Source organism: Maylandia zebra, linkage group LG9, assembly GCF_041146795.1.
Source record: "Maylandia zebra isolate NMK-2024a linkage group LG9, Mzebra_GT3a, whole genome shotgun sequence".
In the NCBI taxonomy this organism is placed as follows: Eukaryota; Metazoa; Chordata; class Actinopteri; order Cichliformes; family Cichlidae; genus Maylandia; species Maylandia zebra.
In genome coordinates this window covers 66,583-93,384 of record NC_135175.1, presented here as the reverse complement: position 1 = coordinate 93,384, position 26,802 = coordinate 66,583, and the positions used below count along the sequence as shown (strand labels likewise).

Below are 26,802 nucleotides of genomic sequence, written 5' to 3'. Positions count from 1 at the left end.
CTGAAAGAAAGATGCTTTAATCACAGCAGTCACACATGTGTCCACTGCACCATCTGGAACTCTTCTTGTTTAGCACTCGTAATAACACAAACACTAAATCCTGCTTCTCTGGTGCTGTTGTGTAGCAGTGTGTACACCTGAGACTGTCACCTGTCTGTCTGTCCTGCACTCTCTCTCTGTTTCTTTCTCTCTGATTGTGGAATAAAAGTATGAACATGTGTTTATAAGTTACACTTGTGTTTGAATCCTGCAGCTTATCACACATTTCATTTCCATGTGTGACGACTGCAAGTGTCCAGAGTGAGGACAGACTGAGGGACCCACTGCTGCACATCATCTGTGAGGCTTTGCAGCCCTGATGATCCACCAGGACAAACTCAGCAGTGTGTGAGGAAGAGGAGGAGGAAGAGCCAGCAGCAGCTGACAGATGGAGAGAATAGACAGACTGTTCCCTGTTTGTGAAGGACTGCTAGGAAAGTTTAACATAACTGTCTGTGCTGAATCAGTCTTATTAGGTAATGTTCACATAATGTTATCATCCCAGTGTTTCCAGTGTGGGAGAAAGTACTCAGAGTACTCAGGGCCTTCAAGTTACACACTATGAAAGGCAGCAACAAGTTTAATGTTCAGAAACCTAAAGTCTGTATCTGCAGCAGAATGGAGCTAAAATAAATGTTGGTTTCAGTTCTATGAAGCTTTGAGTATTTTGGATCAGCAGCTGCTGTGTGTGTTGCATCATATTGCTGTAACTGTTTATATGCTTTATATATTCTGAGCTAAGTTGATCTATAGTGTTACATCATATTCTATAAGGATGTTATGTGTTTGTAGACTTTCTGCCCAGTTTGACCCATTTAGCAGACGTCAGCCTGTTTAAGGCTCTGATATCTATTCTGTGTGACTTACAGCAGTTATGACATGGTCTGATTTTCTCACCCAATAAAGGAATATTTCATATATCAGTCTACTCTTCATTCTATCAGACACAGTTATCACAGCTCCTACATTTGCTTTTTACACATGTATGTAAGCATTGAGCCAAATTTAGTAATGCCAACATATTAAATGAACAATATTTGTCTCTTATATATAATACATCTATATATGCACTGTCAAAGATACTCGTCCTTGACTGAAGATTTAAGGTGACAGGAAATATAAATAACTGCAACTTGAATCTTTGACCCAGAATTCAAGCTCACTGCTGTAATATATCCTGTAATATATCTCATAATAATCTGACAATAATATAATATTGGCCATATTATATTTACATTACCACAGTGAGATGACTTTAGTCTCATGAACAACATGAGCTAATTGTTATTTACTAGCTAATCTTAAATGACTGTTCAGCACAGAAATGAAGCCCAACAATCATGTTTACAGTCCTGTGGTCTCAGCCTCAGATACTCAACTAATCACAGTGATGTCATGACAAAAATGAAAGACAAACAAAACATTTTCTCCTTCATTTCTGTCACACAAAGCTGTATGTAACGTTTCTCGCGGTTAGTATCATGGTTGCTAGGCAACCTGAACAGCGCGACGGAGGCCAGACCGTCCCATTTCACACGCCTCTCACTTCCGCACTTCTCGTACTTATAGTACGAACCGTGCGTACTGCGCGTACTTCAAGCGTGCAGACCCTGAATTGGGACACAGCCAGTATATACAGACAGGAGGTGATGAGGGAAGTGGACACAGCTGAGACAAATTAGGGGCGATGAGGCAGAGGGGAACAAAACAGAACACACTGAACACGGGACGCAAGACTGTCAAAGTAAAACAGGAAGCACAGAGACGCGGGCCTAAGACTCACACACCTGACATAACATTAGGGATAAAACAGGGAGGCAACGAGACGACAAGAAACACCAGGAGAGCAACACGGGAGGGAGAGAGAGGGAATCCAAACATGGAGACGAGACAGACGGAGGGGCGAGCGACACACACGGGCGACACGGAGTCAGGCAAACACACAAGACGAAGCTCAGGGAAACGCACAACACTAAACAGAGTTTACACAGGAACCAAATCATCCCCGTACACAGAGAATAACACAGCTCAGGACTTCACAATAAGCAGTGCTCTTCAATACTAAACAAATGATTTCTTAAAAAGAAACACACTTATTATTATTATAGGAAGCAGTTTGTTACAATATTACTAGTTATTTCTTAACATTACATGCACTGTCCCTTCATTTGTAACTCACAATGTAAACCTCAGAATATCGTCCCACACTGACACAGGCTCCTACTGACACTCAGCTGATGTTCAATAACACAAAGCCATGAGCAAGTAGAATCTACAGTAGAGTCTACAGTAGAGTTTATAGTAGAGTCTACAGTAGAATCTACAGTAGAGTCTACAGTAGAGTTTATAGTAGAGTCTACAGTAGAATCTACAGTAGAGTCTACAGTAGAGTCTACAGTAGAATCTACAGTAGAGTCTACAGTAGAGTCTACAGTAGAGTCTACAGTAGAGTTTATAGTAGAGTCTACAGTAGAATCTACAGTAGAGACTACAGTAGAGTCTACAGTAGAATCTACAGTAGAGTCTACAGTAGAGTCTATAGTAGAATCTACAGTAGAGTTTATAGTAGAGTCTACAGTAGAGTCTACAGTAGAATCTACAGTAGAGTCTACAGTAGAGTCTACAGTAGAGTTTATAGTAGAGTCTACAGTAGAGTCTACAGTAGAATCTACAGTAGAGTCTACAGTAGAGTCTACAGTAGAATCTACAGTAGAGTCTACAGTAGAGTCTACAGTAGAGTTTATAGTAGAGTCTACAGTAGAATCTATAGTAGAATCTACAGTAGAGTCTACAATAGAGTCTACAGTAGAGTCTACAGTAGAATCTACAGTAGAGTCTACAGTAGAGTCTACAGTAGAGTTTATAGTAGAGTCTACAGTAGAGTCTACAGTAGAATCTACAGTAGAGTCTACAGTAGAGTCTACAGTAGAGTTTATAGTAGAGTCTACAGTAGAGTCTACAGTAGAATCTACAGTAGAGTCTACAGTAGAGTCTACAGTAGAATCTACAGTAGAGTCTACAGTAGAGTCTACAGTAGAGTTTATAGTAGAGTCTACAGTAGAATCTACAGTAGAGTCTACAGTAGAGTCTATAGTAGAATCTACAGTAGAGTTTATAGTAGAGTCTACAGTAGAGTCTACAGTAGAATCTACAGTAGAGTCTACAGTAGAGTCTACAGTAGAGTTTATAGTAGAGTCTACAGTAGAGTCTACAGTAGAATCTACAGTAGAGTCTACAGTAGAGTCTACAGTAGAGTCTACAGTAGAATTACAGTGGAAACAGGTTTTTGTTCAGTTCTTCGTTTCATCTGATTCCACATGAATTATTAAGGTTCGTTTAGATCATGCTCTGAAACAACTGTCCAAAGAAGAATCAGGAAGTGTTTCATAACAGGGACCGAATGGCAGGAATGAAGCGATATACATAATGAACTCTGCAGTGAACAAGAGCAACAGTGACTAAAGGAGAATCAGCACAGGTGAAGGGAAGTGGGCGGGCCCCGAGGTAAACTTTCCTCTACATCCAGGCGAAAGCCAGAGTGAAGTACACTGCTGACTGACACGTGCCCTCGTACCAAATACCACAGCTCTGCTAGAGGACTCATTAAAGGGTCACTTTAGAAGAACTGGAGCTGACAGCAGGCGCACATTAATGATTTAGCCGAAAAATGACTAAAACAATCAGGCTTTATGTATGTTTTCACCCCCGTGGGGATATTCTGTCATTCTGTCACAGCTTTTGGACGACTCGACGCTGGATTCTAAACTGAAAGCTGGGAAACTTGAACTTACCCGAGTGAATGGCAGAGATCAATATACACATTCATGATGATGGACAACAGCAATGTCTGTGGACGAGAACGCCAACAGCATATTAGGGTTATTATAGTTAAACTAAAACTAGGTGTGAAAAGCACTCTGCTGAATGTGAATACAAACAGCACCTATAACTAATACGAACCCCAACAACAGTATAAAGCTAGCTGGACCGGTACATTTGGTAAGTGGGGCTTTTCTACATGATCAATGCACTGATGCACGCACACATAAAGAATATCAGCTGTTATCTGTTCTAACACTGTTATTTCATTACTATGGATTTTTTTTAATCCACGGAACTGCAATAAAATGTTTCAGTAACTCTGGATAATTGAAACATTTTAACGCCTTGTGTTTTTATTGCTATTTTGTAACAAAGGATATTTTTATACCATAAAACATTTTGTATTTACATTTCAATTCTAGGAGGGACATGAGCTCATCATGTCTCACGTTCCTGACCACACAGCTACTATTACAACTTATTATTATAAACAGTTCTTTGCTCTGTGTCAAAGTCGAAATGCGCTCATAGTAAAGCAGAACCTTTTGGATGCGGTTTCCGTTGAACAGAACCAAATTAATGTGGATTATAGATGAAACTTTCAGTCCACATCGCCTTTGTTCAACGAGTCCGAGCTAGCAGCAGGTAGCTAGCTAAGCTGTCATCCATTAGCCTCGCTCAGCCTGCTAACTAGAGTTTGACTGCAGGTGATGAATGTGACATTTTACTGCTAATGTTTGTTAGACTGCTAACAGTTCGCTTGGTGAGGACTCGCGCGCTCCTACCTGTCACCTCTGAAGAACACCCTCTCCTGAACAGTGCGCGTGCACTCTCCGGACTTTTGGGGGCGCGGTTTAACCCTGAGTGACGATGACGGTGGCAGCACTGAGCAGGCTGACCGACTGATGACATGGTTACGGTTCAGTAGAAAACCATCACCCAGCGGTTCCTGTCAGCTCCTCCACCTACGACCTGCACACTGTAGTCATCATCACACCTGTGTGTGTGTGTACACACACATACATACATATATATATTTAAAAGGGACAGTGCAGTTTAACATAGTCCAAGTACAAACATGAAAGTAACGCACGTACGTTTATAGCTATTGCTAATTGTCAATAACTGTGCCTTGTTGGGCTTACAATCAAAATAGATACATTTTACAATAAAACCAAATTACATCATAAATGCAATTACATTAATTAATAGACAATTAAAATTAAATTAAAATCCTTAGTTGAAATGACTACATTTCCCTTTAACCACACTTTAAGCTTCAATGTAAAGGATCTGATGTCTGTAATCAATTCGATTTTGGTTGGAAGTGTTCCACAGATGGCAAGCTGACTGACCGAATGCAGATCTGCGATATGACATCTTGCAGTTGCTGTTCACCTTACTCCTGGTAATACGATTACTATCTGGTCTCTGGATGTTTCTATTGAGACACTCTGGGGCCATCCTATTTATACATTTAAGAAAACACAAATGATTAAAACTCTTAAAACTAAGTAGTAGCAATATTTCTTTAAAATGTGACAATGATGCCACTGAACAGATTTTTTATCCATTATTTTTAAAGATATAAGGACACCACAGGCTGACTGGTGCTGCTTGGGTCCAAACTGTCATACAATATGAAAAATGAGAGAATATCATAGAACGCATAAACATCTGAGCTGCTGAAGTGGGTATAAAGTGCCAAATTAACTTAAAACAACTCAGATCAGCCTTGACCGTCTTAGCAATCTTTTTTACATGCTTGTCAAATTTAAGATCTGAATCTAAAATTATTCTAAAAACGTAGATCTCATATATAGATATATCTATATATGAGATAGATCTATCTATCAAAAAATCCGGTCTGTTTCTTCCAGTCTTCCCACAATGCTCTTCTTCTTCTCCATCAAACTTTTCAACAGCCAGAAATCAAACATTAGTAATGGAGGCATGTTTATTAAGAGACAGAAACACTCGTTACAGGTTCACAGGCTGCACACTCGACCATGGTCATAGAAAACATTCAGCATCTAGTTCCTCACAGGCTGTTTTAGACTAGCAGCAATGCTAAGCTGGCTTTGGGCTTATCCAGGTGACTTCAGGGCTAATGGTGGGTTTGTTGTTCTATGAAGGCGGTTCACTTCATCGAGGTAACCTATGCTGTGAAACTCCTGCAGGTCAGAGACCAGCAGGTATCACTGAAAACAGTGACACCACACCTGGTCCCCCTGTGTGCAGACAGTCCACAGTGTCGTGAGTAATAAAATAAGAGATATGGATTTTTATAAGCAATAACATATGATCCAAAGACACCTGTGCCCACCTTAGGCTGAAATTGTGTTTTTCTATTGAATCTTTACTGTCAAATCCTTAAACAGCACCAAGTCTGCAGCTAAAAGCAGAAAAAGTAAAACTGTTCCAAGTTTCTGATGAGCTGGATTTGAGTAGGCGAGTCTTTGGAGCACAGAACTGTAGTGTTGACTCCACCACAGGCTGAAGGCCAGCTGCTCTTCCCAGTGTGCATGTGACTGGGCTCGCTCTTAGTATGGTTTGCCTCCCAGTGAAGTAAGCATCTCCAGCCTCTCTGCAGCAGTGGGCATGTCAGGTTTCACACCATCTCTTCTCCTCTGCACCATGATGTTGTGCTGCAAGACAAAACAGACCAGCCAAAGAAAGCACATCAGATAATTATCAGAACAGCACCTGCTAATAATGACGGCTGAATAAATAGCACGACACCTTCTAACCAAGTCAGTGTGACTGCTCAAGTCTCGCTTGTAAAGGTCACAGTGGGTCTGAGGAAATAACCTCGATGACATCACAGTGACATCATGGAGGGCTTTGAGTGCCAAACTGAAATGATTACATCATCAATTCAGCTGGTTTCAGAATTATTAACTGATGCATTTAATCAATTCATTACGTGTGTAAGACAGGTCCATCCTATCGCCAGGTATGATGAACAGGTATCCCACAATGCATTTCAAATCACAAGTGGCAGTGCTGCTCTAAACTGTAAGCAATAGGGTGGCTTTAAAAAAGAAATCACTTCCTGATTCAAACTGATTTCAGTTTGATTAAAGCTGGATCAGTACATCGCTTTTTAAAGACGGCAGAAACTCAGCCTAAAGCTCACAAAACTATTTCAACAACCAGCAAACGGCTAAAACTGCAAATGACAGCAGGTACACGGCTTCAACACAAACATAAGTGAACCGCCTCAGGCTGGGCCTCAGCGTCAGCTCGTACTCACAACGCTCCTCAAACCCAACGCTGAAAATGACAGACTGAAACAAGTACAGCACACGTACAACCATCAGAGCTCCACCTGTGACAGGCGGAGGGGGTGTTGTGTCCCACTTTATAAGGTGCGGTGCAGCACAGCTCCAAACACTTCAGCAAATATCCTCCAGCTTTAGAAACTGACCACAGGTTTACATTTAGATCGGCGCTCACAGCCCTCTGTACCACAAGAGCACACAGTTACCATACCTGTGTGAAACACTTGTGCTGTGGAGTCTGACGTGTGACAGGCGGCTGAAGTTAATTACATTATAGTAATAATAATAATAATAATAATAATGTGTTAGTCCCTGTAGGGAAATGACTCCTCTGCATTTAACCCATTCACCCAGTGAAGCAGTGGGCAGCCACTAGTGCAGCACCCGGGGAGCAGCGTGTGCAGACGGTACCTTGACCTTGCTCAGGGGCACCTCAGGGTAGCCGTTCAGTGAATTCGAACCCCCGACCTTCTGATCAAGGGGCAACCACTCTACCTAGTGAGCTAGCCCTGCTTGTTGATGTGAGCCAATACTAAGAGAACCCCCGTTCGGTGGCCTTTTCTTTACACACACACACACACACACACACACACACACACACACACACACACACACACACACACACACACACACACACACACACACACACACACACACACACACACACACACACACACACACACACACTAGGGCTGCCACGATTTGTCAACTAGTCACGATTACGTCGACTATCAAAATCGTCGACGACTGATTTAATAGTCGACGCGTCGTTTGAAACTTTGCAAGATCACAAAAGACGCAGGAATAATAGCAGGATTTAAGAGTGTAATAACGGACTGAAACAGAAGATGGCAGCATTGCATGTACAAGGATGTCAGCTACCGTTAAACCCCGAAGAAGAAGAAGAAGAAGAAGCTGTGTCCCAGAATTCATAGCGCGGCCCAGCGCAGTTTCCAACAATGGCGGCAGCTAGTTAGTTTTAATGTTACTCTTATTATTCTTTCTGGGTCACAAAATAAATGTTTAACATATTTTCAGGTAAGAATGTAGCTGTGTAAACCTCAAATATCTGCTCAGTTTATCAGGACACCACATATTTTCAAAAGCGCTCCGACGTTTTCGGAGACGTCTGTTACCCACTAGCTCGTTAGCGAGCCGGGGGCTAGGCTCACTAGAGCCGTGAGAACACGGACTCCCTGCAGATCGTTTTCAAACCCACCGCCGTCTTTCACTACTCAGGTTAAATATATATGAGTCACGTAGATAACTTAAAATGTAATTGTTTGGCTTTTTTTTTTTTTTAGTATTTTATTTGTTCCTGAGTAAATCAGTTTGTCTGAGATTAAAGTTATAGTTTTTGCACAGCTGAATAAACATCAAGCAGACAGCTGATTATCAGAAGTGTGAGATGCTCCAGAATTTACTCCGGTGTCCTGTTATATTTTAGATAGCAAGGAGTTTATTAAACTTCACCGAAACAATCTGCAAATTTCATTAAAATTTAATAAACTCTCATCTTTTCTTTATTTTTAGTTAGCACAGACCTTAAACACTTAAAGCTGTAAGCTAATGATAGTTATATAAGAGCAGATGCTGCTGGTGCAATAAGCTGTACCTGTACGTCCAATGGATGATGATCTGATTAGTCGACTAATCGTAAAAATAATCGGTGACTAGTCGACTATCAAAATAATCGTTTGTGGCAGCCCTAACACACACACACACACACACACGGTGATGTGTGACCCAGATGTAAACAGATTGGTCATGTGACCACTGCCGTGTGACACAGTAATGATAAACACTTCCACAGTTACAACAGCACGGCTTTGCTGTGACAGTATTCTGAAGAGTTCACTATCGCGAGCAGGCAGGTTGATCCTTTACTCACACGTGGAGCTGAAACAACAGCAGGCTACTTTCAGTGCTTACATTTGACTGATGCCATTTCGCTCTGGCTCCATGGTGTACTGGTTTACAGGTTAGCCTACTGAAAGATTCCCAGTTGATCCCAGACACACAAATCCCTCTATGGTCATGTCCATAAGAGCAACTGAGAAATGTGCTGATGTGACGCGAGATACGACTGCACCACAGTAGCGGTCACTGATCATAGCGCTTATGAAAAGACTAAGATGCCCTGCATACTGTTCGCTGCACTCAGTGATCAAACAGCCATCCTTACAAACAGAATTGTGGCGATATAATTATGAAGTGCAGGATGTCCATTTTATTTGTAGATATGAGCACTTCATGAAGGAGCGTGTTAACCCACGTTTCCATCAGCACCCACTCAGATCAACTCGCCGAGGCTCGCCACGACTCCACTGACTGCTTTTTCATTACAACCGAGTACCACCTGACCTGTGTCGTTATTGTCATGGCGACACAACAGCACCCCGTGATATAATTAGTATGTAATATGCTACAACAAAGGCGGACATTGAGCCAATGATACACCCGCTGCTCGGCCTGTAGCTTTGCGTCAGACTCGGGGACCATGGCGATGTTAGTTGCCAGGTTTAAAAAAATGTCAGTTTTGGGTTTGTGAAGGAGACGCTGTGATGACTCATCGAGTGACGTCCCTGCCCAGCCAATCGGAGGCCTGCCGTCTGCTGGTGTCACATTTTGGGCTCACCTTGGATTGCTTGGAACCCCGGCCGAGTAGGTACTGAAAAAAGGACCTGGTAGCAGGTACTCTGACCTAATGAAACTGTACCGAACTGTGGCCTGGTCTCTGTGCCGGGGGTCCGAGTCTGTCTGAGGGACTCCCTTTCTCCGTTTGTTCCAGGACAAAGCTCTGTTCTCTACGCTTTCATGTCTTTACTGAACTTGGTGATGTTTCCGTCGTGTTTACAGTGTAAAGTAGCTTTTCTCACTCACTGCAGCCTGCATGCTTCTGCTCAGTGCTGCTGAGTCACGTGACCAGAGGACGGCTAATCACAGCCTGCAGGAGAGGAGGTGTTTGCACAGACACGCCAGCTTTCTGAAGGGCGGGAGCCGAACTTAGGACAGAAACAAACTAAAGCATCGAGTCCATCCTGTTAGTGTCGATCAGATACCAAAACCACTGATACTGCTGGCTAACATGTGTTGCTCATTACTTGTGGTGCCTTGAGCATCCACCACTGCAGCATCAAGGATGAAGATCTTTCAAGATCTTTGCCAACAACAAATCGAAACATGAAAACATTACACTCACCCAGTATTTCCTACAGTTCTTATATCTCTGGAAGTAGGTGGAGCACATGCTTTTATCATAGTTGTAGGCATTCAGACACTTCTGGGAGTCATCGCTCTCCTGAGAAAAGGCGTATTTCAAAGCACAGGATTAGAAAGCCGCAACACTCATGTGCCAGCAGCAGGCACACAGCCGACACAGCGCAGCACGTGACAGACGGCGAGCTTACTTCGATGCAGGGGTTAATGTCCTGGTTCCGAACTTTCCGTGCATTTTGATCCATCTGAATCTGGATGGATGGAAAGAAACAGGCTAGTTTTTCTCAGAAGCATTTACCTCTTCTCTTTGTGACTCCAGGCAGCATTTTAACATGAACCCATAGACTAGACAGAAAATACGGACATGGTCAATGTCATGTCCCCCACTGGTTAATTATGTGACTGTTTTCAGTGTCATCGTTGTAGCTTTTTTTAACTACATGTCACAATTTCCTATCTATACAACCAGAAGTGAGCCGCTGGCTTCCCTGTTTGGATCCATCATCTGTGTCCACTAGAATTAGTTAACTGAACTGAAATAATGATAACACAGTGACTGCACAGGAAGGCAGACGCCTACATAACTGCCTCCTTTTGCCCTACTCAAAGGCCGTTTTTTCCTTTTTCAGCGGCAGACATTGTGATGTATGATGGACGTTTGTCTTGCAGTGAACCAGGCATTTCAGAGGTACTATATCAACACTGGACTGTTATTGTGGGCAACATTTAAAGATCAATACACATTAGCTCACTTTCAATTGTTACATTGACATGACACGTGGTTGTGGTTATTTGTGCACCAAGAAATCATTCCAGTGCATTTTACTGTAATACACACCCCAAAATGTTTATACTGTGAAGCTCGAGTTTGATGAAACGCATCATTATTTATGCCACAGGTCGATTTACAACTTGAGGATATCAAAGATTAAGTTGTGATCAGTTTGGAGACTTTTATATCATGTTTACAGTTTTTCTTAGGATTAAACAAATGAGTGAAATAAAAAAATGTTTGTAGTTTGAAATACATGCCGAATTAAAAGGCAGTTCTTTCACACACTGTTTTAATGATTCCTGGAGATCGGAAGCGTTAAAAAGAGCACTTGTTATTTAATTAGCAGATTTCCTAACGACGGTGGGTGCAGCTGAGCGTCCTCCCCCAGCACGTTTCTGTATCGTATCAAGCGAAAGCTTCTTTAATGTCTCCAAACGGTGCAGAAACGTTGCAGCAGCTGGATGTGAGTGGAATACTCACCATTGCCTGAATGTTACAACGTGCCTTGTAGAACCCGGCGTTAGCCTAGCGAGCTGTGCAAGCAGCTAACATCCACTGCAGTGAAGACGAGCCAGCTTTAGCAAACACACAACCAGGCTAGACTCCGAGCAACACCAAGCTAACTGATAACGCAACCTTCTGTCACCTTACCGCCGCCTCTGGTTACTGCACCGGCGCACCGCGACGTCACCGAGGACTGACGTCAATATGAGCCAATAGACGCTGTAAAAACCTGCAACGTAGAAAGATAATCCAGCGAGCCAATAGGATTCCGACCCTAACTGTTAGGTTTCGTATCCTTGCAAAACAGGGGCGAAAAGAAGTTTCGGGGATTAACGGCGAGTCCAGTTTTTGAGTTTTATTTACAGACAATGTGAGCGACACTAAAGTGAAAACGACAGCGCCTTTCACAAATCAAAAAGCGCCTTGTCGGAACTTTAAATGGGTGTGACTAACTCCAAGTTCGGTTGCATCGCAGCGCATACACAATGGCTGCTCGAAAGAGGAGAAAGCAAACAATTTTCAGGCCCGCCGCGTCTCGCAAAAAATATGAGAAAAAAATTATTAAAAATTCGGAAAATAGTTGAAAGTGAAGAAAAACTCAACAGAAAGGATGATAAAGCGTCCGGGGTAAGTCTGGTGCAAAATAAGGAAACGGTTACTCAGTTCTTCAATTAAAATATCGGGGTTATTTAAATTATGAGCGGGGTGAGCTGGGGAAAAGTTAGTGTTAATCAGTACCCAGCTTTGGACCACAGAGAAAACTAAGGCAGGGCACAAGGACTGAGAAATGTCAAATCAGCGGTGTCACTGCTGATATTAGTGTGACGGTGCGTGTTCACGAATATTAAAGATCCCACGAAGCGGTGGTGTGAAGGATACTTGAGGAAAGTTGAACACTTGGTTTATTTTTCTAATATAATAACAATGGCAGTGCCGTGAGCCCCGTCACGAACAGGCGCGCTGAGGAATAATGTTCATTTTCCTCCGCGCGGACTTGACTTTAGCGCACGCAGTGTCAACATTCGTGTCGGTTCAAGCATCTCCTCGCAAACCCGCAGCGGCCGCACTGACATTTTGTCTGCGGCCGTGTACTGTATGGCGTTTCCCCTCCGCGCTATTGATCAGTGTGACACAGAAGCTCGCGTCCCGAAACAAGCGGCTCCGTTTCTTGTCGATAAAGTAGAAAATGGAGGGAGAACTAATGCGGCAGCGCCGAGCGACCCAGCATAGTGTCTTTAAAGTTACCGTGGCTCGGTGTGATTTGTGTGGCAGGTTCACACTTCGTGGGCTGTTAATGAAATGTGTGCCTGTCGCTGTTCCGCCGTGCACAGCCGGTCATATGTCAGGCTACGGTGCCTTAAACGTGAAGCTTCCACAGACTTGTTCGGTGCTGTCCAATCAGCAGCCAGTCTGTCTGTACCTGTCTCACATACATTAAAGCGGAGTCTGCGTGAACGCTTCTGCGACGCTTGCTTTGAACCCGCCCGTAGTTCCGATGTGCTGCTTAAAGAGACTGCAGAGACACAGCTGTCCAACCCGCTTCATCACATTAGGAACTGATCAAAGTTTAGGGAAATTCTGAGAATTTAAATGCGGGTATAACCGGATCCTAAATCAGCCAAAAAGTAACTTTCTGCTTGTTTCTGTACAATTCACCAAGTTTAAAGCGCTTTATTCTTTCTGATCAGACGGAAACGATTTCATTTGTTTTTCTTTTACAGATGAAGAGTTCTTTGTTGGAATGAGACACATTTAGTTTCCTTTTGCTTCGAAGAATAAAGATTATTCCAAGAGTATAAATTCATTCAGACCTTCAGAGATTAAAGCAAAGAGCTGCTTAAAGAAGAATAATAATAATGATAACAATAATACATTTTATTTGAAAGCACCGTTCAGAACACTCAAGCACACTGTGCACAGAAGAATCTATCCACACTTTCACTAAAACATGAATCAATGCTTCAAAGTTTTACCAAACAGGCACAAGTAGTGACCGTAGTAACAATTAATCATGTTGCTAAAGAATACTGATACTAAGTAGATACATTTGTAACTTCTCTAAAATAAACAGTTATACATAAAAAATGTCCTTTTTTTCCCCCTTTTTTGATGTTTTCTTATGGTTTTTGTTTTTTTTGTAAACATTAAAAGTTCTTCTGCTAATTCTTAATTATTACAAAATAACCGAGCATGTACTGTGTAGTTATGTGGAATCATTTAGTGAATGTTTTCAGCTCATAAGTTAAACGAAATTCTAAATGTGTTTAATTATAGAGGTATCAGCCCCAAACCATCATCCGGTGCAAGGAGTGATGCAGTGTCTTTATTCATCAGTGGTTTTATTGTCAAGGTTTCATGGTGCTGCGTGAACTACTTTGCAGATCAGGCAACATTTAATTTGACATAAAATAATTGTATTTTTTCTTTGGTCAAAAATGGATGAAAATGCAAGATGTGATCTGTTTGTGTGCACTGAACAACTCTTCTCTTTGTCAAATTCAAATTCAAATTTTATTTGTCACGTACACAGTCATACACAGTACGATATGTAGTGAAATGCTTGGACAACTGCTCGTGACCTAAAGAAAACAAAAAAGGAAAAGGCTATGAATAAGATAGGAAATAAATATGAAAAATTAAAAAGGGTAAATTTAACTAGGAAGGAATAAAATATAAATTAAGGTTAAAAATGAAATAACTGTACAACACAAATTAGAATGAAGGGTAAATTTAACTGGGAAGAATAAGATAAAGATAAATATATAAATTAAAGTTGAAAATAAAATAACTGTACAACAAAATACACAATATAGAACTATATAAGAATGTATGAAGAAATCTAAATATAAATAAATATATACACAATAACAGCAGCTGTACAAGTATTAACCGGAAATGAAGAATATAGTGACCAGTGTTGTGCAAAACCAAAGTCCAGAAAGTCCAGTGTGTGTGTAAGAACCATATGTGTGGGTCAGTACTGTGTGGTGGTGTGATTGAGAGACCGTATCGCCTGCGGGAAGAAGCTCCTCCTCAGTCTCTCTGTGTTGGTCTTCAGGGAGCGGAATCGCTTTCCTGACCTCAGCAGAGAGAACAGTCTGTTGTTGGGATGGCTGAGGTCCTTCAGGATCTTCCTGGCCTTGGTCCAGCACCGCCTGCTGTAGATTGAGTGCAGGTCAGGGAGCTCGGAGCGGATGGTGCGCTCAGCTGACCGCACAACCCTCTGTAGAGCTCGTCTGTCCTGCATGGTGCTGTTCCCGAACCAGGTTAAGATGTTTCCCGCCAGGATGCTCTCTATGGTGCACGAGTAAAAGTTCCTGAGCACCTTGGAGGGCAGTTGGAAGTCTCTCAAGCGTCTGAGGTGGTAGAGACGCTGTCGGGCCTTTTTCACCACGGTGTTGATGTGACAGGACCATGACAGGTCCTGCGTGATGTGAACTCCGAGGTATTTGAAGCTGTCCACTCTCTCCACTGGGCACTCGTTGATGACGGGGGTCTGGTAGTTCCTCTCCTGCTTAGTGCTGAAGTCCACTATCAGCTCCTTTGTCTTACTGACGTTTAGAAGGAGGTTGTTCCTCTGGCACCAGTTCTCCAGATTCCTAATCTCCTTCAGGTAGGCCGTCTCGTTGTTATCAGAGATCAGGCCCACCACGACGGTGTCGTCAGCAAACTTGATGATGGTGGTGGAGCTGGTAGTGGCCACGCAGTCATATGTGTACAAAGAGTACAGCAGGGGGCTCAGAACACACCCCTGGGGGGCTCCAGTGCTGAGAGTGGTGGAGGCTGAGACATGTCCGCCCATCCTTACTGCCTGTGGTCTGCCAGTTAGGAAGTTGGAGATCCACTGACACATAGATGAGCTGAGTCCCAGATGCTCCAGCTTGGTGGTGAGTGTGGAGGGAATTATGGTGTTAAATGCAGAGCTGTAGTCTATGAAGAGCATTTTAACATAATTCCCCCTTCTAGTGTCCAAGTGAGTGAGTGATGTGTGGAGGAGATGAGAGATGGCATCGTCTGTGGAACGATTTGTCTGTGTTTGAAAACTAATTTAGAATAGAATTTGAATAGAATGTCCAACAGAATAGTTTTTATTTTTAATAGTTTGAAATACACAGTTAAATATTTCACACTAAGGAGATTTTATTTCTTTTTTGTAGATTCCAGCAAGTTGGTTAACTGGGGAAAGTAATGGTGTGTGAGATTGTGTAATTAGAAAGAGAAGGGCTGTCGGTGTTAGCTACTGATCCTGAAGGATTCAGTGCACCTCACCGCATCAGCAGCAGGACAGCTTCATGTACAGGGCTTAGCTGGTGGACCCTGCACACAGAAATAAGACCTTTCTCTGTTTAAAGAAATGTAAGCAAATAAACTAAAATAACCACATCTTTGTTTTATGTTACATTCTTTTAAATGACAAAGTACACATGCATGTGTGTCACGTTATTAGCATTATTAGATCGGTCTATATATATTTCTGTAAGGTTGGATAAGACCATGTTCCCTGTGTGTTACATCACCTGTGATTAAATCGAAATGTTGGCCCATTTTTGTCTAACGTAGGATTTCAGCTGCTGCTCGCTTCAGACGCTGTTGATATGATTTAAATACCTGGACTGCAGGGAGACAAGTCTGACAGACGGTTCAGTTCGATTATCTTGGTATAACAAACAAAGCTTTCCCTGAAAAAGACGTGTATGAAAGTTTCTCTTGCCATGTCACTAATTCCCCTTCACATCATGACTGCTAAACTCTGCACTAGTTAAAAAGACCAATGGTCTGACTCCTCTTTAGCCCGTAGGACACAAAAGAATTAAAAATACAGATGAGTCAAACCATGAGACAGTTTTCCACTTTGCCAGGCTTCAGGTCCAAATAAAACAATTATTAGATCTAATTATAGTTAAATTATTGATCACAGCTCAGCCATCTGGTGCCACTGTGGCCAATGAAAGGGCTGCCCACTGGGGTGGTTCTTTTCTACATGACCTACAAAAATATTTAAATAAATGATTTTGTGGTCAGAGGTTTCTGTGCACTTACAAAGACATGATTGTACAGCACACATCTTTGATGGCTTTAACAAGCAAGAACTGAGTGCACACGTTTGAATTTGTTTTGGATTTGCATCCCTGCTGATGGGTCGACAGAACCCATCAGGCCCAGAACTTGATGTTAGTGATGGAGTGACAGGTCGTGTCCCTTTGCCAGCATAAAGGACTCGACTGACCAGTACTGTCCAAGGAGCTCAGTCAACATCTAAGGAGAAGAATTACACGTGTTGGGAAGGTCTCTCGGAGCCATATCTAAACAGCTGCATATTCCTAAATCTTCACCATTCTAACAATATTATATCAGTGCAAATTATTCTGTATGTCGTCTGGAAGAAGACCCCAACTATCACTTTAAGATGAGAGGAAATTGGTTGGGAAGTTCAGGAAGAACACAGGAACCACCAACCACCAAACCTGCCATGAACTGGAAACTGATGGAACTCCATGGCAACAAAAAAGAAGCTTGTGCTCCAAAATCACCGTCTTCAGCCCGAGTTGAAATTTCCAGTTCCCCATATGGACAAGCCAAATGGGGTATTTGGCCGCGACGATGACGTATGTTTGGAGAAGTAAGGCTTTCAGACCCAAGAACACTGAGCTCATACGATGGAATAATAAAGACAAATTTCAGCTTCACCTCAAACCAGCAGCTTGGAGACGATTGGCTCATCAGAATTTCTTTTAGAATAGCTAAAGTGGGCCAACACTCAGCTTCTGGGATGGCTTTCCCTAACATCTACCTCAACCTTAGTGAAAATATTTGCACTATACATAAAAGTACGGTTTGGACATGGAAACCACTTATTTTAAATGAGCCAATTATCACGAGTAGTCCATTGTATACATTTGAGACGGTATGTAAGACTTTCGCGCAAATCCAAAAGAAATTCAATTTGCACCCATGTTTTCAGTTCAGAAGGGGCTACCAATCTAAACTGGTCATGGTTTCTGATTCGGGGGACAGGAAGAGGGTCCAATTATCCAGTTGAGGGTTCCTGGGGCCTGGAGTCTATTCCAGCTGCCATAGGGTGAGAGCTGGGTGCATCTTTCACCAGTATTTTGCAGGATGAGTGTGTTGTGCTTATTAGTCACCAGTTTGACATCATTTGCAGGAGTTATCCCGTTTCTATGTTGATGTATTTTCACTGCAGGTCGTTATTGGCGCTCCTGCCGTGTTACAGCCTTGTCCTATACCGAAGCTCTGACGATATTTCTGCCCTTTCTCTCCCTCTCTCACAGACCCCTGTGTCCAGGCAGTGCTGAACACATAAAACTGGACAGAATAATCACATCAGTACTAGTCCGGCGCCGTGCATCGGTCCATGTAGCTGGTCAGCCTTAGGGTGCCATGGCCACGGGAACCCAGGGCCACCGTGACCAAGTCCTGGACAAAGCCAAGCTTGCAGTACCTCTGGGGAGGCGCAAGAGAGCAGAAGGCAAGCTGAAGAAGAATTTCCCTTGTCAGGAGTGTCAGAAGGCTTTCAACAGTCTGGAGAAGTTGAAGGTGCACTCATACTCTCACACAGGAGAAAGACCCTACCGCTGCTCCCACCCTGAATGCACCAAGGCTTTCGTCTCCAAATACAAGCTGCTACGGTACAGACAAGCAGCAGTACATAACAGGCTGCAACATGTTGCTTTCTCTTTGCACTTTTGGTAACGTAATGTTGTGTAGTGGTCAGATTGATGTGTTGAATTCTAGTTTGTTGTGTTTATGTGTAAAGCATGCCTACTTTAAACATGATTGCAACAATTGTGAGTGCTCATAGAATGTGTCTGTGTTCCAAGGCATATGGCAACTCACTCGCCAGAAAAAAACCACAAGTGTTCATACTGTGAGAAAATGTTCCACCGTAAGGATCACTTAAAGAATCACCTACATACTCACGATCCACACAAGGAGGCATTCACTTGTCAAGAGTGTGGCAAGAGCTACAACACGAAGCTGGGTTTCAAACGCCACCTTGCCCTCCATGCTGCCAACAGTGGAGACCTCACCTGCCAAGTGTGCCTGCAGCCATTCCCCAGCACTGGGGTTCTTCTGGAACACCTCAAAACACATGCTGGCAAGTCCTCCGGTGGGACCAAGGAGAAAAAACATCGTTGCGAGCATTGCGAGCGGCGGTTTTACACCCGTAAAGACGTGCGACGGCACATGGTAGTGCACACCGGACGCAAAGACTTCCTCTGTCAGTACTGCGCCCAGCGTTTTGGAAGGAAGGACCATCTGACGCGTCACATGAAAAAGAGCCACGCTCGGGAACTGCTGAGGGTTAAAACTGAGCCAGGCGATTCGCTGGAGCCCGTCGTCTACGACTTGGCGTCTGGGAGCGTAAAGGGGGAGCTCCCGGGAATGCTGACGCCAAGACTGCACCAGCTGAACGTGTACACAGGCCCCGTCCTCGACACCGAGCCCTTCTCCAGTCCCACACATCCCTTTTCTTTAAAGTACCCACTGGGCTCCAACTTTACCTCATACGCCGTGTCCTCACAGGAGCGGGAGCAGAATCTTAAGGGAGACCTGGAGACCTACCTGATGGAGCTGCAGAGCAGTATGCCATCCTCTGCCTCTGAAGCCCAAGAAGCCCAACTCTCCTCCTCCAAACTTGAGTTGGTTCCTGAAGTGGGTGTGCTGGAGGAAGCCAATGAGGAGATGTCCCTGTCCAAAATGTCCACATCAGTAGCAGCACCTGCAGGTGACTCTTTGGCCTTATCTTCCTCTCTAATGGATTTTTCACAGCTTTTCAACTTCCTGCCGCTCAACGGGCCTCCGTACAATCAGGTAGGGGGCAGTGGGGGGCAGGGTGTCACTTTTCTACCCAATGAAGAGCCTGCATCTCTAGTTCAGCTGCCCTCTCAGGCTGCCACGGGCTCAGAGGCTGCTGAGAGTCCACTTCAGGGGCTCTCCTCCTCCTTCATATCCAACCTGAGCACTCCAACCACACTGCCCCGCTTCCACCAAGCTTTTCAGTGACCCCAGTACATCCGGCACATGCCACTCACAAACACTGACACACATGTAGAGCTGCATGCCCATATTAAACGCCATACAAGATGCAAGTGACTGAAGAAATTGGCACATCTGTCCATTCATGATACCAGCAGACACTAACCTGACAGGAGACACAGCACTGACAGCAGCACACTCGCACCACACAGCCAGGTCAGCTGTCTGATGATGAGGGTTTGTTTTGGGCCAAATGTAAGTTATTCTCTTTTAGAGTCTTGTTTTTTTTGCCTCGGGCAGTTTAAAAAAGAAATGAATAAAATCCTGAGACTTCAGATGCATGCTGGTTACCACGTGAAGCAGCCGTGCTCAGACTCAAACCATTCTCTCTGTAGCTCATTAATAAGCTTGATGCAAACATTAAAGGGCTGCTTTGCATAACAGCATGAACAGAGCTGACACTGAGATGATTCACATGGATAAGTGTTACGACTCAGACACTTGATTGACTTTGTTATACATGCGTACAGTTCTTCATATAGCACTTTGGATTTCTGGTCTTCAAAGATCGTTATATGTGATAAGATTTAAAGAGCATCCGTAGTTTTGAGGGTTTCTGTTTAGGAGCCAAAGTATAACAGGAGGTTTTTGGGAGCCATGATGGGTCGTAGAACTGAACTTTTCTTTTTTGACTGTACTCGAGTGAGCAGCCAGGTGCTTTACTGTGTCATACATTTGCACTGTCAGTAGTAAGACCATGTGCTCAGCGTGTGGGATTGCCCAGTTTCAGCCATAGGCAGGATAAAACATGGACTCCAGGTCTGAAACCTGAAGCCAGTGCAGAAGTGCCTTAAACCTGCATCTTAAATGACCAACAGATGGTGAGAGCTGTGTTTGCAGTAACGTCCTCTGAGCTCTTGATCTCTGCTCTCTTTCAAAAAACTAGCTTTGTGTTTGGTGAACTTCTGTTTCTATGATCTGGCATCACTGTGTGATGTTTGTCCTGACAGGTGCCATAGAAATAAACTGTAACTGTGTTCTGGTCCTATAGACGTGGAGACCCTGAATCTCTGTCACGTGACATCTGTAAAGACTTCCTGCTGGGTTTTATATGCTCAGTTACTCATTCCAGGTTGCATTGAATTAAAAAATGACAGTATTGTGTTTAAAAGGATTATCTGTGATAAGCTCATTGGCTAAAGACGTGTGATTCACAAGTTGTTAGCCAATGAACGCGTGGCTTCACTGTCAGACCTGCCCCTCTGTCACATCGTGTCCACCTTTTATACTGTCTGTAGTTCCAACTGCTCCTGAGCTTACTATTGGAAGGTGGGAAGCATGTGCAGTCTTACTGGAGCACAGTTTGCTCGCAGAGCTCAGACAGGAAGTTGACAGAACAGTACAAACATGTTGTTGATGGATCCATTAAAGTGGTGGTTCATTCACACTATTATACACAAAGTTACTGAGCAGCAGTATTACAGTTGTCCACCAAAGTTTCCATTAACTGTATCATTCAGTGTTGCCTGCAGTTCACAGCAGTACCTCCTTCTTCTTTTTAAAGCAAACATTTCTTTCTCACAGTTTCAGAGTAAATTAGCCAGTGTGCCTCTGGCTGCTGAAAGCACATCCATCAGTTTCTTTGCATCGTAAGTGTTATCAGCTGTTCTACTGACACCAAATTCATCATCAGTCAGCTTCACTCATCACGTCACTGCTACGAAGCTCTGTAGGCGCATCTAGAATAACTGGGAATGAACCCTCATAACCTGCTCAGTGTTTGGAAGTCGGGCCTGTGGACTTACCAGAGTTTCTGCATTGGTTACCTGTAATCTGTGGTCTGATCACAGTTTCCACACTGACAGTCCAGTAACACCAGAAAGTGTTATCAGAAAATGACCAACAGTGACACAGTCCCATCCACGTGTCGCCCACCCTCTCTGTCAGGGTCTGTGCTGCTGAGTTGGGCTCAAAAACAGACTATTGAGTGGTAGAAAAATAGTTTCACAATTGGTCATAGTGACAGTGGGACCCCAGTGGAGCTTCCTGGATGCTGCCGCTGTCCCTTCAGTTGCTACTGTAGTTCCTGTTGTCTTTTGCACAGACTAACCTGACTCTAGGCTGTGAAGTTTAAGTGACCCATGTTTCCTCGGTATCTGGTATCTAAGACCTGAGGAGGCAAAACGGCCCTAAACTGTGAGAATGTGTCATAAAGTATTTTCAGCTGCTTGCTTCTTTCAGGGGCTGCCACAGCAGATGGACCCACATGTTTCATTTGGCACTAATGTCACACTGCACCCACATTTATCTGGGACGGCCACTGTGCAAGGTTGGACCACCAGAGACTGGGTTTCTCCCAGTCTCAAACCAGTTTCATGTGTAGGTGAACATGTTAAGCCCTACAACATGACTGATTGATGATCATGACATACAGAGAGATCAGACCACATGTTGGGTATTCAACACAGAAATGCTGGGAGTTTCAAATGTTACCATTGATGAACCATCAAACTGCAGGCATCACTTCTAATGTTTTTCCCTTTGACTGACGTTCATATCTTACGAATAATAAGGTCCAATTCAGTCATTTAAAATGTTAACCAAGCAAACAGGCTTTGTGATCTCTGAACAAAGAGCTAAACACACTGCTGATACAACTGTGACATGAAGGCTTTTTGGTTTTTACTGGTTACTTTGTCACATCCTGGCTGTCGTTCCATTTTTAAAAAGGCTGTTGAGCATTTTCTTAAGTTGTGAAGTGTGACTTGAAGGGAACGTTTCAGTGTTGTGCAAACCCAGCATCAACTACAGCTGACAAATAGATCAGTTTGATGGTCAGACACTAGTCGTACATTAGTCTCTGCTGGCTACATCTATGAAGATCTGAGCACTAAAACAACTTCCCGGGAGACGTAGCTGTGTGACAGTGTGTGAAAATAACTGAAATCCTGTTTATAAGGAAACATCTTACTGCAGTGCTTAATTGGTCTTTACAGATGAAACCACTTCTTTGACATTTAGTCCTAAAACCTGCCTCTGAGGTGAAAACCTGTGTGCAGCATGTTAGACTGAAACAGTTCTGCTCCTGTATGATCGTTCAAATGAAAGGATTCACAGCTCACAGATCGTCACAGTTCATCCACACAGTGCTTTTCATTTATGTAGAAACCTCAAATCCTGGACAAAGAAAGTCAAATTGGTAGATGTTAATACATGGAGTGTTTTTGGATCTTTAATTATAACGATTTTGAATGGTTTTTTATTGAAATGTGGTTTCTTTAAATTCTTTGATCAAAAGGATGACTTCTCACAGAGCGGGCTGATGTGGCTGATGCTCGGTCAGAAGCAGCAGGCAGTGAGTGGGAGCTCCACTCTGCTTCAGCTCCAGGTGCCTAAATCGGCTGGTTCTCGTGACATGGTTCAGGATAGCATCAGATCTCAGCTGAACAACAAGTGTTCCAGTCATAAAAATCAGACACCGCTGATGCATCGTCGTCCATGTTAGCTGTTGGTTCTCTTGACCTTTGGAGTGAAAGATGCTTAACCTCCTAGGACCTGCGTCCACATATGTGGACATCACATTTTGGGTTATTTAGACCAAAATACTCAATTTTGCTCTACAAGGGCCTGATATCCTTTTACGAGGACATTATGCTGCTACTGTTCTATCAAAATGTTAAACGAATATCCTCATGTGTGGCTCTTATTTTTCTTAAAAACAAGAATAAGGAAAAAGAAAAATCTGGTAATTCTTTGTTTTTACATTCATTGGGTCCCAATCAAATATCAAAGAGAAATTAAAAATGCTGCCGTGGAAGAGTTCGGGTCTTAGGAGGTTAAAGATCTTGACAAATGGATAAGAGCTCACCTTGTGCCAGCTTGTAGTCACACTTTGAAGCATCACGGTGTCGGACTGTAGTCCACACAGTAACTACGTGACAACATGAACTCGTGCTGCTGGCAGACCTAAGTGGCCGGGCGTATTCATCTGTAATTCTTGATTTCATTCAGGAATCATTCAAGTGTGACTGAAACTGTAGATCTGCTGGCTGCAGACATACAGGCCGCAGGCGTCATCTTCATTTCCTGGACGTGAAGTCCCAAAGACGATGCTCTCGGTTGGATTTCTGAGTTTTGTACATAACTGAGTATGGAGTCGATTCAAAGATGTTCACGAACACATTTTCTCTCCATCTGCATGAATGCATTGATGGCGTGGAACATAGCTGGCAGTGCGCTCCATGTTTGTGTCCAGTATGAAGGAAGCACCGTACACCCCATGGCGTACTGGTTCCAGTTAGAGTGGTGATGTGTAGACAGAGAAACGCTGTGGGGTTAGGGTTCGTCACTTTGACGTGCTTTTGAGTTTCTCTGAGGTTTTTTCATTTGAATGAAGATTTCTTCTTCATGGACATGTTTCTGATTAATGGGGGGAAATGTATGTATTTGAGTAATGCCTGTGTATTTGTGCCCTGGACTAAATTGACATATCCAAACTGTATTAGCTCGTATGTTACTCTGTCACCAAAGTTTGGTTGATGGGCCACAGCAAACTGACAGATGGGAAAGTGTTCCCACACAGAATCTACTAAACAAGCGTTGAGTCTTGTTTAAACTGCTGTTTCCAAGGTCAGTAACGATGGTTCATGCTCAGCACTGTGGCTTCTGTTGTAAATGAGAAGGTATAAATATGTGGTTTCATATTTCTTGTAGCTGGATATGAATTGTTTTTCGTTTGGTTGGAGTCTTTTTTAAACTCTGGTATCAAGCAGTGACAGCACAGACAAGTCTGCTTCATGTTTGTTGCTTTCACCACTTCCACGAGCGTCAGCCACACCTGCCCTGAAGGTGAATAGATGGGATTTAGTGCGATAGCGTCAGCACGTTCTTGTATGGTTTGACTCCGTGTAGCTGTGTGCATGCCCTGCCTGCAGGGGGCTGACAGCCATAAACAAATCTCATTTCATCCAGTGAACCTGTCTGGACACCTGATCCCTTTGAAGAGCTACTGGGCTGCGCACTCTACAGAAAATGTGAATTTCACAGAAATTGAGTCGTCACTTCCCTTCCACCACATAGGTTAGCATTTCCACACACGTGTGGTGACTCGCCTGATGCCCGTATAACCCAATAGTGTTATAATTTACCTCACTGTTCTTCTTTGAGCTCCAGAATTCTGAGAATAATGACAGAAAGTGCCCGTCTCCTTTGTGAGTGAGCAGAGATGAACACCAGTGGAAACCATATTTCTGTAGGTCGTGTGAAACGTGGAGCTGAGTTCTGAATGTTCCCAACCTTTATGGAAGTTTGCTCTTTGGATCTTGTGAATGTTTGTGGTTTTACAAGAGATGTTAGCAAGCCGCTCTTTTTTATTAGCACTTTTTGTAAATGGGATGCGTTTATTTCCTGCAGCATCGAGTCTTTTATTACAAATGTATAGATTCTATATTTAGCTCTTTTAGAGAACAATAACATGTAAATACAATATAAATGTTTTATTTTTGCAGGTACAATTTTTGACAGTGTTTTTCCTATAAAGTGTCATTTTTGCTTTACTTGCACAATTGCTCTGTGTTTCTCATTGAGGCCTCTTGCTTTGCAGCTTTGACTTAATTGTCTCCTTTGACCGTTCATACGCTGCTTTGCGTCACAGTGTACCGTGGTGAAGCTGAAACGAAGCTACTTAACAATATCACTGTGTCACAGAGTGTTTAGATGTTCCAAAAATAAGATGTGTCCAATAACTCCATGAGTGTGTCCTCTTCTGTCATTTTTACACCTCGGTGTGGTACATTACTTGATTTCCTCGTGGTCTCTGTCTGAAAGCTGCAACTATGTGATGTAAAACTCTTATGGACTGTACGACAGATTCCAGGTACAGAGAAGCAATAACAGTGGATCAAAGCTGATTACAAGTATTTTAGCGTGTGTGTGTGTGCACGCATGCATGTGTGTGCGTGGTCCTGGCACGTGCTGAGGCAGGAGATGCTCTTCAATGAGAGGCACAGACCAATTCAAACTTCTTTATAAGCTTCAATGGTACCAGTGAACTTTATTGAATGTTATGAAAAAACACTGCAATATATTTTGGTATTGGATCAAGCTGCTAACACACTTCTAAAGCTCCTTAAGGTGCTACAGACCTCCTCACTATCTCTTCAGATGTATCGTTTGTACAAAGTATCCCGTGTAGCTGAACAGTTGGCATGTGTGTGCCTAGTCGTACTTTATAGCTTCATATATTTTCTTGTACTGTGACTTTTGTAGTCTTTGCCTTTAATATAGCCCCCCCACCCGCACTCACCTGCGTGTGAGCGTCCACAGACTGAGTTGTGTTGGGAGGTTACGCTGATGCTGGGAAACTGATAGCAGTGAGCTGCATCCAGCCACATTTAAAAACAGCATCCTGTGACGATGATCGACTCGTTGCAAATTCTTAATGTTCTTCATATTTTACTTTTTTTTACTTTTACATTTATCTTACAAACTACTGTTGTATTTTTATAGGCAAAGTATCACCTAAACACACAAATACATATACAGCTCACACTTGTCTGTGTGTGTTTATAGGTTGTGTAAAATAAATGTTAATGCTGCAGCTTTGACATCATCCAAAGAAGCAGATTATTTATTGCCTGGCAGAATAACCTGATTTCATTCACATATGTTGCTGCTATAATAGAAGAGCTGCAGTTGACAACTCCGATGTTTTATTCAATGTAATAAAAGAAATCAAACAGAAGAATCCAGCTCGTCTGTTTTCAACCTGTCACTCTGAGAACTTTGTTACAGTGACACACAGTGACACACAGTGACACACAGTGTTACTGACACGCAGACTGCAGGTTTCCCCAACCTTACAAACAGGTCTTGATCAGTGGTTGTTGATCAATGGTCATGAGAATTTGCATAATTATGATGAACTGACCTCCCAGCCCATTCAGTGGTTTCAGTCATTATGTAAATGTGCTGTTTATACCATTGGGGAAACCTGCAGTCAGCTGACACTGAAGACGTCACCTGATGATGACGACACGTTTCTCCTACTGAAAGCATCCAGATGAACAGAATCAACTTTTGGAGAGTTACGCTTCCTTACAACATGAAAAATCTCTCTGACCCATGAAAATGATACCTGGTACACTGAAGCTCGCATCAGAC

At 43.1% G+C, this 26,802-nt stretch overlaps 3 protein-coding genes across 3 annotated transcripts in view; 1 reads left to right on the top strand and 2 right to left on the bottom strand.

Annotated features, from left to right (window-relative positions):
- The window catches only part of arhgef4 (Rho guanine nucleotide exchange factor (GEF) 4), a 110,021-nt gene extending 105,207 nt beyond the window's left edge, over positions 1-4,814 (bottom strand). Inside the window, exons 1-2 of the mRNA XM_004572071.6 lie at positions 4,647-4,814; positions 3,831-3,886 (exon numbers count right to left, since the gene is read on the bottom strand). Of these exons, the coding sequence (XP_004572128.1) occupies positions 3,831-3,865 (35 nt within the window). The 5' untranslated portion in view covers positions 3,866-3,886; positions 4,647-4,814. The remainder of the gene's footprint in view (positions 1-3,830; positions 3,887-4,646) is intronic.
- A 990-nt stretch (positions 4,815-5,804) lies between these two features.
- On the bottom strand, positions 5,805-11,839 carry chchd7 (coiled-coil-helix-coiled-coil-helix domain containing 7). Its single transcript, XM_004572074.6, has 4 exons — positions 11,620-11,839; positions 10,556-10,615; positions 10,348-10,446; positions 5,805-6,509 (listed from the first exon to the last, which is right to left on the bottom strand). The coding sequence occupies exons 1-4, from the start codon at positions 11,620-11,622 to the stop codon at positions 6,405-6,407; spliced, it is 267 nt and encodes an 88-aa protein (XP_004572131.1). The 5' UTR covers positions 11,623-11,839; the 3' UTR covers positions 5,805-6,404.
- A 97-nt stretch (positions 11,840-11,936) lies between these two features.
- Positions 11,937-26,386, top strand: plag1 (pleiomorphic adenoma gene 1). Its single transcript, XM_004572073.4, has 3 exons — positions 11,937-12,270; positions 17,934-18,290; positions 18,483-26,386. Exons 2-3 carry the CDS (start codon positions 18,043-18,045, stop codon positions 19,666-19,668), a joined length of 1,434 nt encoding a protein of 477 aa, XP_004572130.2. The 5' UTR covers positions 11,937-12,270; positions 17,934-18,042; the 3' UTR covers positions 19,669-26,386.
- Positions 26,387-26,802: the final 416 nt, after the last annotated feature.